This window comes from Micromys minutus (assembly GCF_963924665.1).
Source record: "Micromys minutus genome assembly, chromosome: 25".
NCBI lineage: Eukaryota > Metazoa > Chordata > Mammalia > Rodentia > Muridae > Micromys > Micromys minutus.
Window position 1 is genome coordinate 39488589 of NC_137960.1, and position 11844 is coordinate 39500432.

Below are 11844 nucleotides of genomic sequence, written 5' to 3' on the forward strand. Positions count from 1 at the left end.
CATCCAGATGGTGGCAGAGATACATCCCTTGTGATGGTGTCTTGCTTACAGGGCAGGGAGGCAGCTAATCATCATCTTCCAGCTCTGGGCCCCTCTATGCAGGCATCTCACTGAGCCTTCGTTCCTCCTGGAATTGGATCAGAGCATCCCGCTGGTTCACCACATCCAGAAACTTCCTTAGGATCTGGTTCTCAGACTGTCGATCGGCCTCTGTCTTCAGAGTTTCTAAAGGGAGAAAGATGAAGCTTTGAGAACAGGAACCTGGGCCGGGAGGCTGAAGAGGGGACCAACCTAGCTCAGCCTCTGTTGAGACTTAGGTTTACCCTCATAATGCTTCCTAAGTCTCCTTCCCCGGCACTCCTGTTGGAGGAAATACTGCACAAAAGCCCAGTGTGCAGCCATCAGAGGGAGAGTGGAGGCCCGGGAGGCACAGCCTTTGGCTTTCTCCTGAACTGATTCAGCAGGACATACATAGGCCAGGGAACTGTGTTTCGTGGTCAGTATCCATGGTCATGAGAAAGCTCACAGACCTTCTCGATTCATGTAGCCTCTCAGCTCGTGGTCCAGCTGCTGTTGCTTCTCTTCCAGGTCCAGCTCCTTCACCCTGTGGAAACCAGGGATGGTAGGTGCAGTTTGGCAGGGCACTCACAGGGATGGGGCCTGGCCCACATGCTGTGTCAGCACCCCTGGCCTTACGTGATCATGAGCTCAGCTTCTTCAGTCAGTAGGCTGTTCTTCTTCTGAATGAGCTTTAACAGCTGCTCTAGCCAGAGTTTCTTCTGCTGTTCTGGAGAGCCTGATAAGACAGGAAAGGAATGGAAGTGACCACACAGTAACAGGACCCAGGCACAATAGGCTATCATGGGCGTCGGTTGTGTGCACATCCCATGTTGCCGGGAGCCAGAGAGATGTATGTGCTAGCATGTCACTCCCAAATCTTTACTCACGACTCTCTTTCCTCAAGGCCAGCTCCAGCTTCATGCCTTCAGTCTCTAGTTCCCTCATAGCGGCCTCAATCTCATTTAGTCTTCGCTGGATGGCCTGTGGGTCGTAAGGCAGGACATGCTGGATTGCTTAAGAGCAGAGCACTGAGCTCAGATAACTGACCTTGTCAGAGCTCTGGTGCCCGAGGCTCACCCAGGGCTCACCTGGGCCTTGCAAAACCTCTTCATCTCCTCCTCTTTGGCACGGCGCATGAGGGTTCGATGCCATGTTGGGTACTTAGTCATGGTACCTGAGTTCTTGGCCAAAGTCAGCAGAGTCTATGGGAAGGTTGGGTGAGTCAGGTCTAGCCCCTGGTTAGGGATGGAAGAAACTGGAAGGGCGAAAGACTAGGATGGAAAGAGGTGAATTCTGATAGTCAGGATAAAGACTTAGAGGCAAGCTTGTGAGGCTGGGTGAGAAGATATTCCAAGAGGAGGGTGTCTGCCCTGTGGCTGGGGTATTAAATATCTGCCAGAAGCCTCCTAGCTCAGAGTAGACAGCTGGGTTCCTGCTACTTACCTGCTCCAAGTCTGACTCCAAAGATGATGGCAGCTGCTCCTCCTCCTCTTCTTCTTCTTCCTCCTCCTCCTCCTCCTCCCACTTCTCTGTGGCCTCAGGAACTGAGCAGAGGACAGGGAGGTATGGGAGTCCAGTGACCTCTGATTTCCCAGAATCCCTGCGGCAGAAATTCTAGTGCCTGTCCTCCTGAAGCCTCTCAGATGAGCACATCTGCAGAAAAAGCACCTACCTTGTGGTGCTTGGGCTGGCACACCCCAGCCCATAAAGCTGCTCTTCAGGGACTCCTGGGCTAAGTCCAAGCAGCTCCGTGGGGGCTTGGGTGGAGGCTCCACTCCTGAGTCAGGGATGATATTCAAGGAGGACAGCCGTAGGCGTTCTAAACTGGAGAGGCGGATCAGCCGACGTGTCGGTTGGCTGGGGCTTGGGACAGGGCTAACCCTTGTCACAGGAGGTTCCGGAGAGGAGGAGCCAGACTGCATGTTACTGTCTCCTGGTGCAGGGAGCTCCTGGAAAAGCCATCATATGGTAAGGTCACGGACCTAGTAGACACTGTCAGGTAGAGCTCTGGTGACAAGTGTCTTTCAGTAAGGACAACATTCATCTACTGCCTGTAAAACCCACTGATCTTTGGACACCTGCCTCTTCCCACATCCCATCACACAGAGGTGGGTTTGTTTTGTTTTAACCTGGTTCTCCAGACTTCCATTGTTGTCCACCTCCTTTTGATCCTCCTGGGGTAGGTGCTGGAGGCAGTAGAAATATCCTGCAGAGGGTAGAGGAGGTTAGGTATCAGCCCACTGCTCAGAGGGAAGGTGGAGGCTTGCAGTAGATGTCTTAGGACTTCACACCTAAAGCTTCGGAGGGGACTGAGAGCCTGTTTCCACCTTTTGTCCAGCCTTCCTCTCCCTCCCCACCCCGTGTCCCCAAGAAAGCCCCAAGTCCCTGTAGCATCTTCCCAAGGCCCACTTACCATCTCCTGGATGTTGCCCATAGCCACCTGGCCACAGTGTGGCCTCACAGGTATGGCAGCAGAAGCAGCCCCGGTGGAAGAAATGGCCATCCACACAGAAGCGTTCCAGGATGTAGAGGTGTTTCCCACAGAGTTCACACAGATCCTCTGCCTGCACAGAGTCCCAGAAGAGAGGATCAGCCGGACCCAAAGCCAAGATCTTCCATTCCCACATAACCCCTTCTCATCCTCTCAGACGTCTGTAGACTGGGCCCTGGACCTACTTCCTCTTGTTCGGAGGGCAGTGCTAGGGGCACACTGCGCTCAGAGACAGGCGGCTCCTCGGTACTTGGAGTCTCCTCCTCGACCTAAGAAAGAGATGCTCAGGTAGTGAGCAGGGGAGTGGATATGTACAGAAAGGATGGGCTGGCAAGGAAGGGAGTATGACTAGGCAGGGGGACAGGGTCGGGACCTGTAGAACCGGCAATGGAGGGCAAGGGGCGGAGGAAACAGGACAGAGCAAAGGAACAGGGCTGGACTACCTTCCTGTCACCAGTTTCCCCCTTGTGGTCCTGCAACAAGTCCTATGACAGCGAACATAACCCGGGCCCAGCTTTCCCTCCCCACAGTGCATTCCCTATCATTCCTGGACCTCACTGGACACCCCTTCTTCAGCCCCAACCCTGTTCAGTCTCTTCACCTTGGCCCGGCTCCGTTGTAGGCTCCTCTGGAGTTTGCCAAGGAAAAGTATAGCACTGGGCGTCCCAGGAGGCTGGCTGGCAAGGCCTGCAGGCAGAGCCCAGCTGTCAGCACCGTGGCCTTTGTATAACTGCCCTTAGATGGCACCTCCTCTCCTCTCGCTCCCTCCTGCCCACCTACCCTCCAACTCCCGTTCGCTGTGGGGTATGTTCTTGAAGGTACTGTGGAAGTGGCTGAGGTAGGCAATGAGGCCCAGGGGGTCACTGCTTGCCACCACGGCCTGCGCAGACAACACTGGCGTGATGCCCAACTCATGCTCTGCCACTCTCAGTGCCCAGGCAGTGGCTTCTAGAGCTCCCATGCCCTGCAGCTCTGAGGGCTCCCTGAGGGGCAGCAGATGAAATGCCAATGAGACACAAGCCTGACCCCACTGTAGGGGATGGGGAGGGACGTTAACAGTGGGAGACAGGAAACAGCAAAGGGGGTGAGCGCATGAAGGTTAGTCTGCTGGTGACTGTCTACCTCCATGTCACTTTGTGTCATTTTTTCTCTCCATGCTTCACTTCTTTGCAGGTTCCTTGGCCACATGTCTGACCCCTCAGCCCTTTAACCCATAGGGACAGACCCTCCTACAGTAGGACTAACTCCCAGGAGCAGCAAGGAAGGCCTGGTTGGAAAGGGAGTTCATTTGGAAAGATGAGTTGGGGTTCTGGGAGATCTGAACTGGTACTGTGAAGCTAAGGTTGGCCTCAGGTGATCCTCTGGCTTTTGCTTCCAAAGTGCTTTGGTTATAGTGGCATGCCTCCACAACTAGCAGCAATGTGTGTGTGTGTATGTGTACATGTGTGTGCATGTGTGTGCATGTGTGGTGTGTGTGTGTGCATGTGTGCATGCACATGTATGTGTGTGTGTGTCATGTGTGTGTGTTGGACTGAACTGAACTGAGGTTTCACTTATGCTCAGCAAGTGTGTTCTATCCCATACTCAATTCATTCCCAGTCTTTCTTGACTTCTGACTTCTGTCTGGATGCAGTAGACTCTGTAAAACATTGCCAGACTGCTGAGCAGAGCCACAGTGGATTCCCAACTCTAGGGACAGGAGCTGGGACTCACTGGGCTGCCAGCTCCTGCACAGCATCTCCTTACCAAGCAGTAGAGGGAGGGCTGGGCATAGGAGAGACACAACTCACAGCAGGCCAGGCTGGAGGCGATGTACCAGGGCACACAAAGCCCGCCCATCAGCCCAGGAGGAAGAAAAGTCAGTGACATGGACTCCAGGAAAACCAGCTGTCTGCTCCTGGCACCACTGCAGAAGCTCCTCGGTGCCTGCGGACCCTAGGAGAGCAGAGCTTTACTGTACTCAAGGCCCGCACACACCTGCTGCTGGGCGTGGGAACCAGGCTGCCAACTAATGCACCAGCCCAGTGGCACCTCCTTCTTCCCATTCTATATCCTTGTCCTCCTGACGCCGAGTTGGGAAACAAATAAAGAGCAACTACTGTAGCCACATAAAAGCCAGGGGAGGGTAAACAGAAGGGCAGGGAAACTCAGAGGCTCACAGAACAGGTGGCTTGGGTTTACACCCACAGCTGCGGGAAGGGGTTGGCAGAGAAGCTGGACCTGCAGAGAGCACAGCTGTCGCTGCCCAGCCCTGCCAGTGAAACACACCACAGCTCCCATGCTGGAACACATGCTGCCCAAGCTCCATGGCCTCCACTCCCACCCCATTGAGCCCCAAAGCAGGGCTCTGTGCTGACACCGGTGCATGCTCACTGTGCCCCGCTGGCTGGCGTAAAGTCTGCTCACCTGCGGCTGTCTTCCTGGAATCCGTCTCATCACTCTTCCTCTGAGCATGCTCCTTGTCCACCACATCATAGAGGTCTTTTACCTAAAGCAGCTTCCTCTCAGTCTCAAGGCAGCTGACCAGCCACCCCTTCAGCCCACAGGGAGGAGCCTGCCTATGGTAGGGCCGACCCCCGCTGGGATAGCAAAGACCTGGCATGGGAAAAGGTGGTGATTTGGGAAGATGGGTGGGAAGGCAGGGGTAGAGAGTCTGACCTGGTTGGGGGTTACTGCCCGGAGGTTCAGGTTGGGGTATCGGGTGGCAGGGTCCAACCCGTACTGGGCTACATTTCGATGCATATTCTCTGGGGACGTTTGTGACAGAAGCTGGTACAAGCTCTCACTGCCGGTGGTGGTAGAAGGTAGTGCAGACACGAGGGAAGCTGTCAGCACCCACCCCTGAACTTTCCTGTAGCCCCATGCCTCCATCCATTCCTCCAGGATCTCCTGTCCCCTCTTCCTGTCCCTTGCCCCAAATCATGTCTTCCCTACCAGCACTGACTAGTCTCTGAACCCAAGCCTCACCGTTCAGCCAACACCTCTAGAGGCTCAGCACCTCCTGCCCACCGCTTCACCATCCACGCTGCATCGAAGGCTGCCAAGAAGCCTCGGGCCACTCCAGTGCCCAGAGGCCAGAAGGGCTGCAGGGAATGAGAAATAGGAAACCACTCAATGAGAATCCAATGAGTATATCCCAAACCCATATATTTCCAGTGGGGGAAGACCCTTTCCCACCCTACGCAGCTTTACTCTCCACCAAGCAGCCCCTAATCTCCTCCCACAACAAGCAGACTATTGTAGGTTTATGTTAAGGTGATACATGATTGGACGGTAGAGAGGTAGGCGGAGAAAGGTCTAGGAAAGCGGAAGAGGAGGTAGTAGGTGGAGATTGATGGAGGGAAGGATGGAAGCTGATGTGTATGTTCCTCTTGGCGCATCTCTAGCTTGATGAAGTTGCCATGGTTATTTCTAAGGGGTTTCTATGGGTCTAATTTATTTAATATAGATGGGCAATTTATATCTCTGTCCATTAGTTGTAAGCTTATTGTGCAGAGGGTTTGTGGATTGAGAATTTAGCACATAAACCTGTTTGGTAAGTTAACAGATATGGAGTCATGTTTGTGCCGGGCGGTGGAGGAAATGAACATGACGAGGTGGTTGTATCCACCCAGGACAGGGACAGCAGGGCTCTTAGAGACAGCATAAAGCCACCAAGTTAGAGATCCCTGCAGTGCCAGATGGCCCTGCAGGAGCAGGCACTAGCGAGGGATAAAGGGTCTCCACTTTTTAATATTACCGCAACACTTCATATGCCCCGCCCCCAATAAGAGGGCTTCCTTCTGAACCAGGGGACCCATATGCCTCCTAAAATGCTCACCTCCACTAGGCAGTCCCCCACCAGCCCCAGCAGCAGACGGGCACCATGCTTTTCTTGGATGCGAGCTGAACTCTCTGCCCGCATCATGCTTGTGAAGTCGAAGGCCGCCACATCAGGCCGCCCGCGTGCATCCTGAGCAAACTCTAGTTTCCCAAGCTCGCCATGTGTGGCGAAGTCAGCTGCTGCTCTGACAAAGCGCTGCAGAGCTTCGGGTACCACATTAGCTTTGTCCAGCAGCTGATCAGTCTCTGGCAAGTCCTACATGGCCGAGAGAGAAGAACCTGAGCCCTCTGAGAGTTAAGTCCCATGCTCAGCTCCACCCCATTTTACAGAGGACTGACTTAGGGTAGAAGGTACACATGTGGAGGCCTAGATGGGGAGAGGCTGCCTAGACTACATAGCAATTGAAAGCCAGGACTAGAATTCTAGTAACCTGACTCTCATATTCAAATTCCTTCCTCAGTACTCACCTAGCTGCAGAGGGTCTCAAGCCCTGCTCTGGCAGGAAGCCCAATGTCACTGCCACCATAGACTTTGTCCTGCTATCATCAAAGCCTCTGTTTGTTCAGCATTTACAAAAACACAACTTAGCATAGTGTTTAGTATAGTACTAAGTGTGCAAGTATGTAGTACTCAGCAGAGTACTTACTACACAGAAGGAAGGCATCCGGCTATTTCATCCATTCAGTGAACACGTAGTAGGTGCTTAATTACTCATCAGGTACCAGGCTAAGCCCTGGGAACTAACAGCCAGCAAGAGGAAGAGACAAAAACCCTCTCAGTCCTGGAGCACGTTAGACTAGTGCCATATCTGTACGTTTAGCCCAGACGAGGACTCCTACTGTCACCTACGGTCAGGGAGCAAGAGCTTGTCAAATGGAATTACCACCTAACCGGAGGCAAGAGAAGATGGGGTCCATTCATAACCAGGGGTAGACATAACTGTGTCCAGCCCAGCCTCCTCCCCCCTGGGCCCAGAGCCTACCTTGAGCAGCACCCCCAGCCTCAGCAGACACTGCTTCTTGGCTGTCATCACAAAGTAGTGGGTATCGTCCTTATAGTACACAATGTTCTCCAGATCAATGCCTGGCAGGGCAGAGCAGAGGACCTGAGCTGAGTCTCCAGTGATTCTGCACACGTCACCTCTATAAGCACCCACGCTGTGACTGACCAGGCTGCAGTGGGTGTCCACACACAGATCTGGTGGCACATAGGGCCACCTGTCCTGGCCCAGGAGGCTTTGCCAGGAGCAGAGGGGAACCTGGGTGGAATGACAGCTGGGAGGCCTACATCACTTGGTCACATAGCAGCAGTATAAAGCCAAAGTAAACATGGCACCCTCTTGAGCATACAATTGTAACCTACATCAGTCTTTCTCCCCAGCATGAAGGAGCACGAAGCAAAATAGCCAGGCATCTGAAGAGAGAGTTCCAGGGTCTTTCCTGCCATCTGAGCGGCTGCTTGGTCCCTGGAGGATAGTTCCTCCGCTTTTGCTGGTGAGACCACCAGGGACGGACAAAAGTGGAGTTCCCTGGAGCAAGCCCAGGTCTGAGAGGCAAGTGGGAAACATCCCAGAGTAGAGGCAAGAAAAGGGAAGGCCTTTGAGGGCAGACCCTGACCTGTGGCTTTGAGCAGGCTCTGGAAGAATTTTTGGTTATAGATCCGAGCTACACCACTGATCTCCGGCACTTGCGTCTCCTCCACCGTGCGCCCGTTCACAAAGTTGGCCGTGATGCCAATGGCCAGTTTGCCACGCATCTCTCGGATGGTGAAGCCTAGTGGTAGGAGGAGGTGGGGATAATACTTTTAGGAAGGCTCAGGAGAGCCTAGGATGCTGGCATCTATCTATCTATATCTATCTATCTATCTATCTATCTATCTATCTATCTATCTATCCATCCATCCATCCATCCATCTATCTATATCTATCTATCTATCTATCCATCCATCCATCCATCTATCTATATCTATCTATCTATCTATCTATCTATCTATCTATCTATCTATCTATCCATCTATCCATCCATCCATCCATCCATCCATCTATCTATATCTATCTATCTATCTATCTATCCATCCATCCATCCATCCATCCATCTATCTATATCTATCTATCTATCTATCCATCTATCTATCCATCTATCTATGAGGAAAAGACTCACTCACCTTCAGGGACAAATTTGCCTCCTGCAGCTGAGATGAGGACATCAAATTCATAGTTGGCCAGCTGGGCTGGGGGACTGGGCTGGAGTTGGGCATGCCAGCCACTCCCTGGGACAGAGAGTATGAGAGCCACAAAGGTGTAGAGGTCAGAGGGGCCCTAAACTCCCAGGTCAGGCTAGAGAAACAAAATAAATTTGTAAAAGACTCAACAGTCTGGAAAATAGTTTATCAGATCACACCTCCTGGCAGCCAGGGAAGGCGGGTGAAGAAGGTCATGCCACGCCTACCTTGCTTTTCCCCCTCAGACATACTGCCCGAGGCTAGGGCTGCCCAGACTTCACTGTCAGGAAAAAGTCAGCTGACTTCCACCCAGACGTCCCTTCTCATCTTTTAGGGATCTCCCTTTGGTGGGTAGGGGTTCCCAAGAGCACAGAAACACTTACCTTTTCTGGGAGGGGGCAGGAGGCCAGTGAAAGTGAAGCCCCAGTGAATCTCCACCCCCAACAGTAACGCGACCTTCAGTAGAAGCAGCTGCAGCTGTCGGATGCCTGGAATCGAGACGGCGTTAGGAATGGACTCAAGCCTTTTCTTGCTTCAGTGTGTGCCTGTTCAGAGCTAGAGGAGGCGTAAGAGACCACTGAGCTAATCTACGACCACACAGCTCGGAGCACCTGATAACAGCTGAGCTCAGAAACCAGGCAAGTTACCACTTAGATACAAAAAAATCACTGTTCGTTTTACAGATGTCAGATCTGGTTCTTAAAGGTTGCCAGGCTAAAGTGACTCCTGTCCCCCCTGGCTTTTGCCTGGCCTTTCAGTCTCCCACCTCTAGACTCAGGGACACCAACCCAGCCCGAGGGTCAACAGGAAGTTCTTACTGATATGGTCCAGGGTACCAGTACAGAAGCGCCCGTAGAACTTCTTGGCCCCAAGTGCCCGAAGGTCATGGATGGTGAAGGGCCAGAGGTGGAGCACATTGTGCCTGGAGAACTTGGTGCGCTTTTCCACAAGCACCACCCGGGCACCTAACAGTGCCAGCTCCACAGCAGTTCGGAGTCCGCAAGGGCCAGCACCTACCACGAGACACTGCAAACACACACGGGTGGGCAGGTGTGTCGGATCCTGACTCCTCTACTGCTCACACCACTCCCACACTCTATGTATCTACCTTGGTGTTGGTACAGGCTTGGCCTTGCTGGTACACAGGCTGGCTTGCTCTCTTGTCCAACTTGGCCCACAGTGACTTGGCACTCCAGTAGTTGAGCTGGGCCTTGATCTTGTGGTACTGGGGCAATCCCCCACCAGACTCCACTCCCAGGGCTCTACAGAGCCCCTGAAAGCTGCTTAGTACATCTTGGCACAGCTGTGCCTGCACAAAGGTCTCGAAGTGGTCATGTGCTGGGTTGGTGGAGGTTGGTGAAGCCATGTAGGGCCCCTGTTGACAAGAAGAGCAGCTGAGGAAAATCCAGTGCCTGTGGAAAGGGAGGGCAAAGAAAGGGGGAGGGGCCAGCAGAGCAGGCGGGTGTCACAAGGGAGCTCAGGGTCCATCTCTGATTGGTTCTGCTCCCAGCCCACTCCCAGGCCGTGATCTGCACCCACGCCTCCTCCCATCCCCCGCCCCCGCCCAGCTATCTCTTATAAAGTGAAGTTCTCCAAATTTAGAAATGAAAATGCAGTAGTCCTGGGCACAAGGACCCCAAGGGGGCCTCTATAGTCCAGTGACGCGGCAGCCATCATACGGGATCTCCGGAGACCCAGGGGACAAGGAATTGTAGGAGGCGTTCCCTAGGTCCTGTAAGTAGGACACGGGGAAGTTTCTCAACGGGCTGCCGGGGGTGAGGTGGAGTGGGAGGTGGAGGTTTCCCTTCTTGTAGACAGCAGGAACTAACACCCCAGTACAACTGCAGCTGCTTGACAGGCACACACCCATTTCTTCCTAAGTCTCTGTATGCCAGAGCCCTTGGGCGGACTTAGTGCCACGCAGGTTGTGGGACGTGCCTCTCCCCAAAGGCAAAGTTCTTTTCCACGTCCTTGCCTCCTGACAAGGGGTAACAGTCTGTCTGCGTAGGTTCCACTTCTCAGCCACCCAAACTACCCTCACAAACAGCCTGAGAATGTTGCCACTGTTGTCTGTAGGACAGACCTTCTGACTCACTGTGGTCAAAACACTTCCCCTGAGATCGGGTAGCTGCTCTAACGGGCTGTGGGAAAGAGTGGGGGCAGCAGCGGCTGGGCTCGCCCCTTCCGCGGACCCCCACATCTAACTCCCACGGGCGTTCCTCTGTCTCTCCTAGGAATCTCTAAAGACAAGGCCTCTCTTTGTAGCCCTTTCCTTCCCTCCAGCCCACACGCAGCTTAAGAGCCCTTGAAGGGCTTTCTCGCTCTGCCACCGGAAGAGATGAAGAGGGGGGGGGGGAATGGGTTGCTCTCGTGGGAGAGGCAGCTAAGTAGGGTGGGCGTCAAACTGGGGGTTAGGTCCTTATGGGCCGATCTACCATCCCCAAGCAGCCCCTCTGTTGCCCGCGCGGTAAGAGGAGGCAAAGGTTGCCCATCCAGGTCACTGAGACAAGAGTGGATAGGTGGGACGGGAGTCCCTCTTGGAAGTGGATGTCTGGGGGTTGGAGGGACCTCTGCTAAAAGAAAGAAAAGAGGTACCCAGATTGGAAACACAAGCACAAAGGATGTGCCATAGGTGGAGCGTCTAAAGGGATGGAGAGCTGGACCTTGGGCAGCGTGAGTGAGGAGCTCCCAACATTCTAGGCAGTAAAATCTGCACAAAGGCTCTGATCTGGGTAGGACCGGCTGGAGGACCCGCCAAACTAGCTTGGCGTGGCGCCCTACCCTATTTCCCCGGAAGCGCTCCCCAGCCCCCTCCTTACCCTCACCCCCAACCCAGCGAGCGGAGGGCGCACAGCTGGCGCTGCTGGACGACTTACCCGGCGTTTCTGGGGCTGGAAGAGCCGCTTCCTGTCGGAAGAGTGTCCCAGGGCTAGGGCAGAGGAAGGGGTGGCGCAGGGAAAGCAAGAGATGCCTGGTGGCAGGAACCCGGAGTTCCTAGGAGTTTGGACTGCGGCGCCAGCGGAGAACACAGAGCAAGACTTTCCGAACCTCAGCACGCCGCAGTCTTCCTCTTGGGGCTGCCTGGGCCCCGCCCAGGCCTGCAGGGTGGTGCTGTAGGGCGTGGCTCTGCCTACACCAGGGGCTGCTAGGGGCTCCAAACGGCCTGGCCTAGCAGGGACTGGGAGAGCAGAGACTTGAGTGACAGTGCCTGCGTCCGTCCCGGTGGTACCCAGGCTGTAGGCCACTTCCG

The 11844-nt window shown here is 54.1% G+C and overlaps 1 protein-coding gene across 3 annotated transcripts; it reads right to left on the bottom strand.

Moving 5' to 3' along the window:
- Positions 1 to 20: 20 nt before the first annotated feature.
- Positions 21 to 11603, bottom strand: MICAL1 (microtubule associated monooxygenase, calponin and LIM domain containing 1). 3 transcript variants are annotated; one of them, XM_080937515.1, is made up of 24 exons: positions 11471 to 11603; positions 9703 to 9969; positions 9413 to 9620; positions 8978 to 9082; positions 8538 to 8642; positions 7991 to 8146; positions 7357 to 7457; positions 6372 to 6629; positions 5519 to 5634; positions 5210 to 5336; positions 4958 to 5039; positions 4342 to 4486; positions 3332 to 3534; positions 3153 to 3238; positions 2737 to 2820; positions 2474 to 2624; positions 2190 to 2266; positions 1733 to 2009; positions 1504 to 1604; positions 1149 to 1262; positions 948 to 1041; positions 697 to 796; positions 531 to 604; positions 21 to 225 (listed from the first exon to the last, which is right to left on the bottom strand). In XM_080937515.1, the coding sequence occupies exons 2-24, from the start codon at positions 9958 to 9960 to the stop codon at positions 95 to 97; spliced, it is 3153 nt and encodes a 1050-aa protein (XP_080793641.1). In that variant the 5' UTR covers positions 9961 to 9969; positions 11471 to 11603; the 3' UTR covers positions 21 to 94. The 3 variants fall into 3 exon arrangements, 2 of the variants coding, with proteins under 2 accessions (XP_080793641.1, XP_080793642.1); XM_080937516.1 differs by having other exon boundaries at positions 9703 to 10006; positions 11471 to 11566; XR_013975532.1 differs by lacking the exons at positions 21 to 225; positions 531 to 604; positions 697 to 796 and having other exon boundaries at positions 1012 to 1041; positions 1504 to 1660.
- Positions 11604 to 11844: the final 241 nt, after the last annotated feature.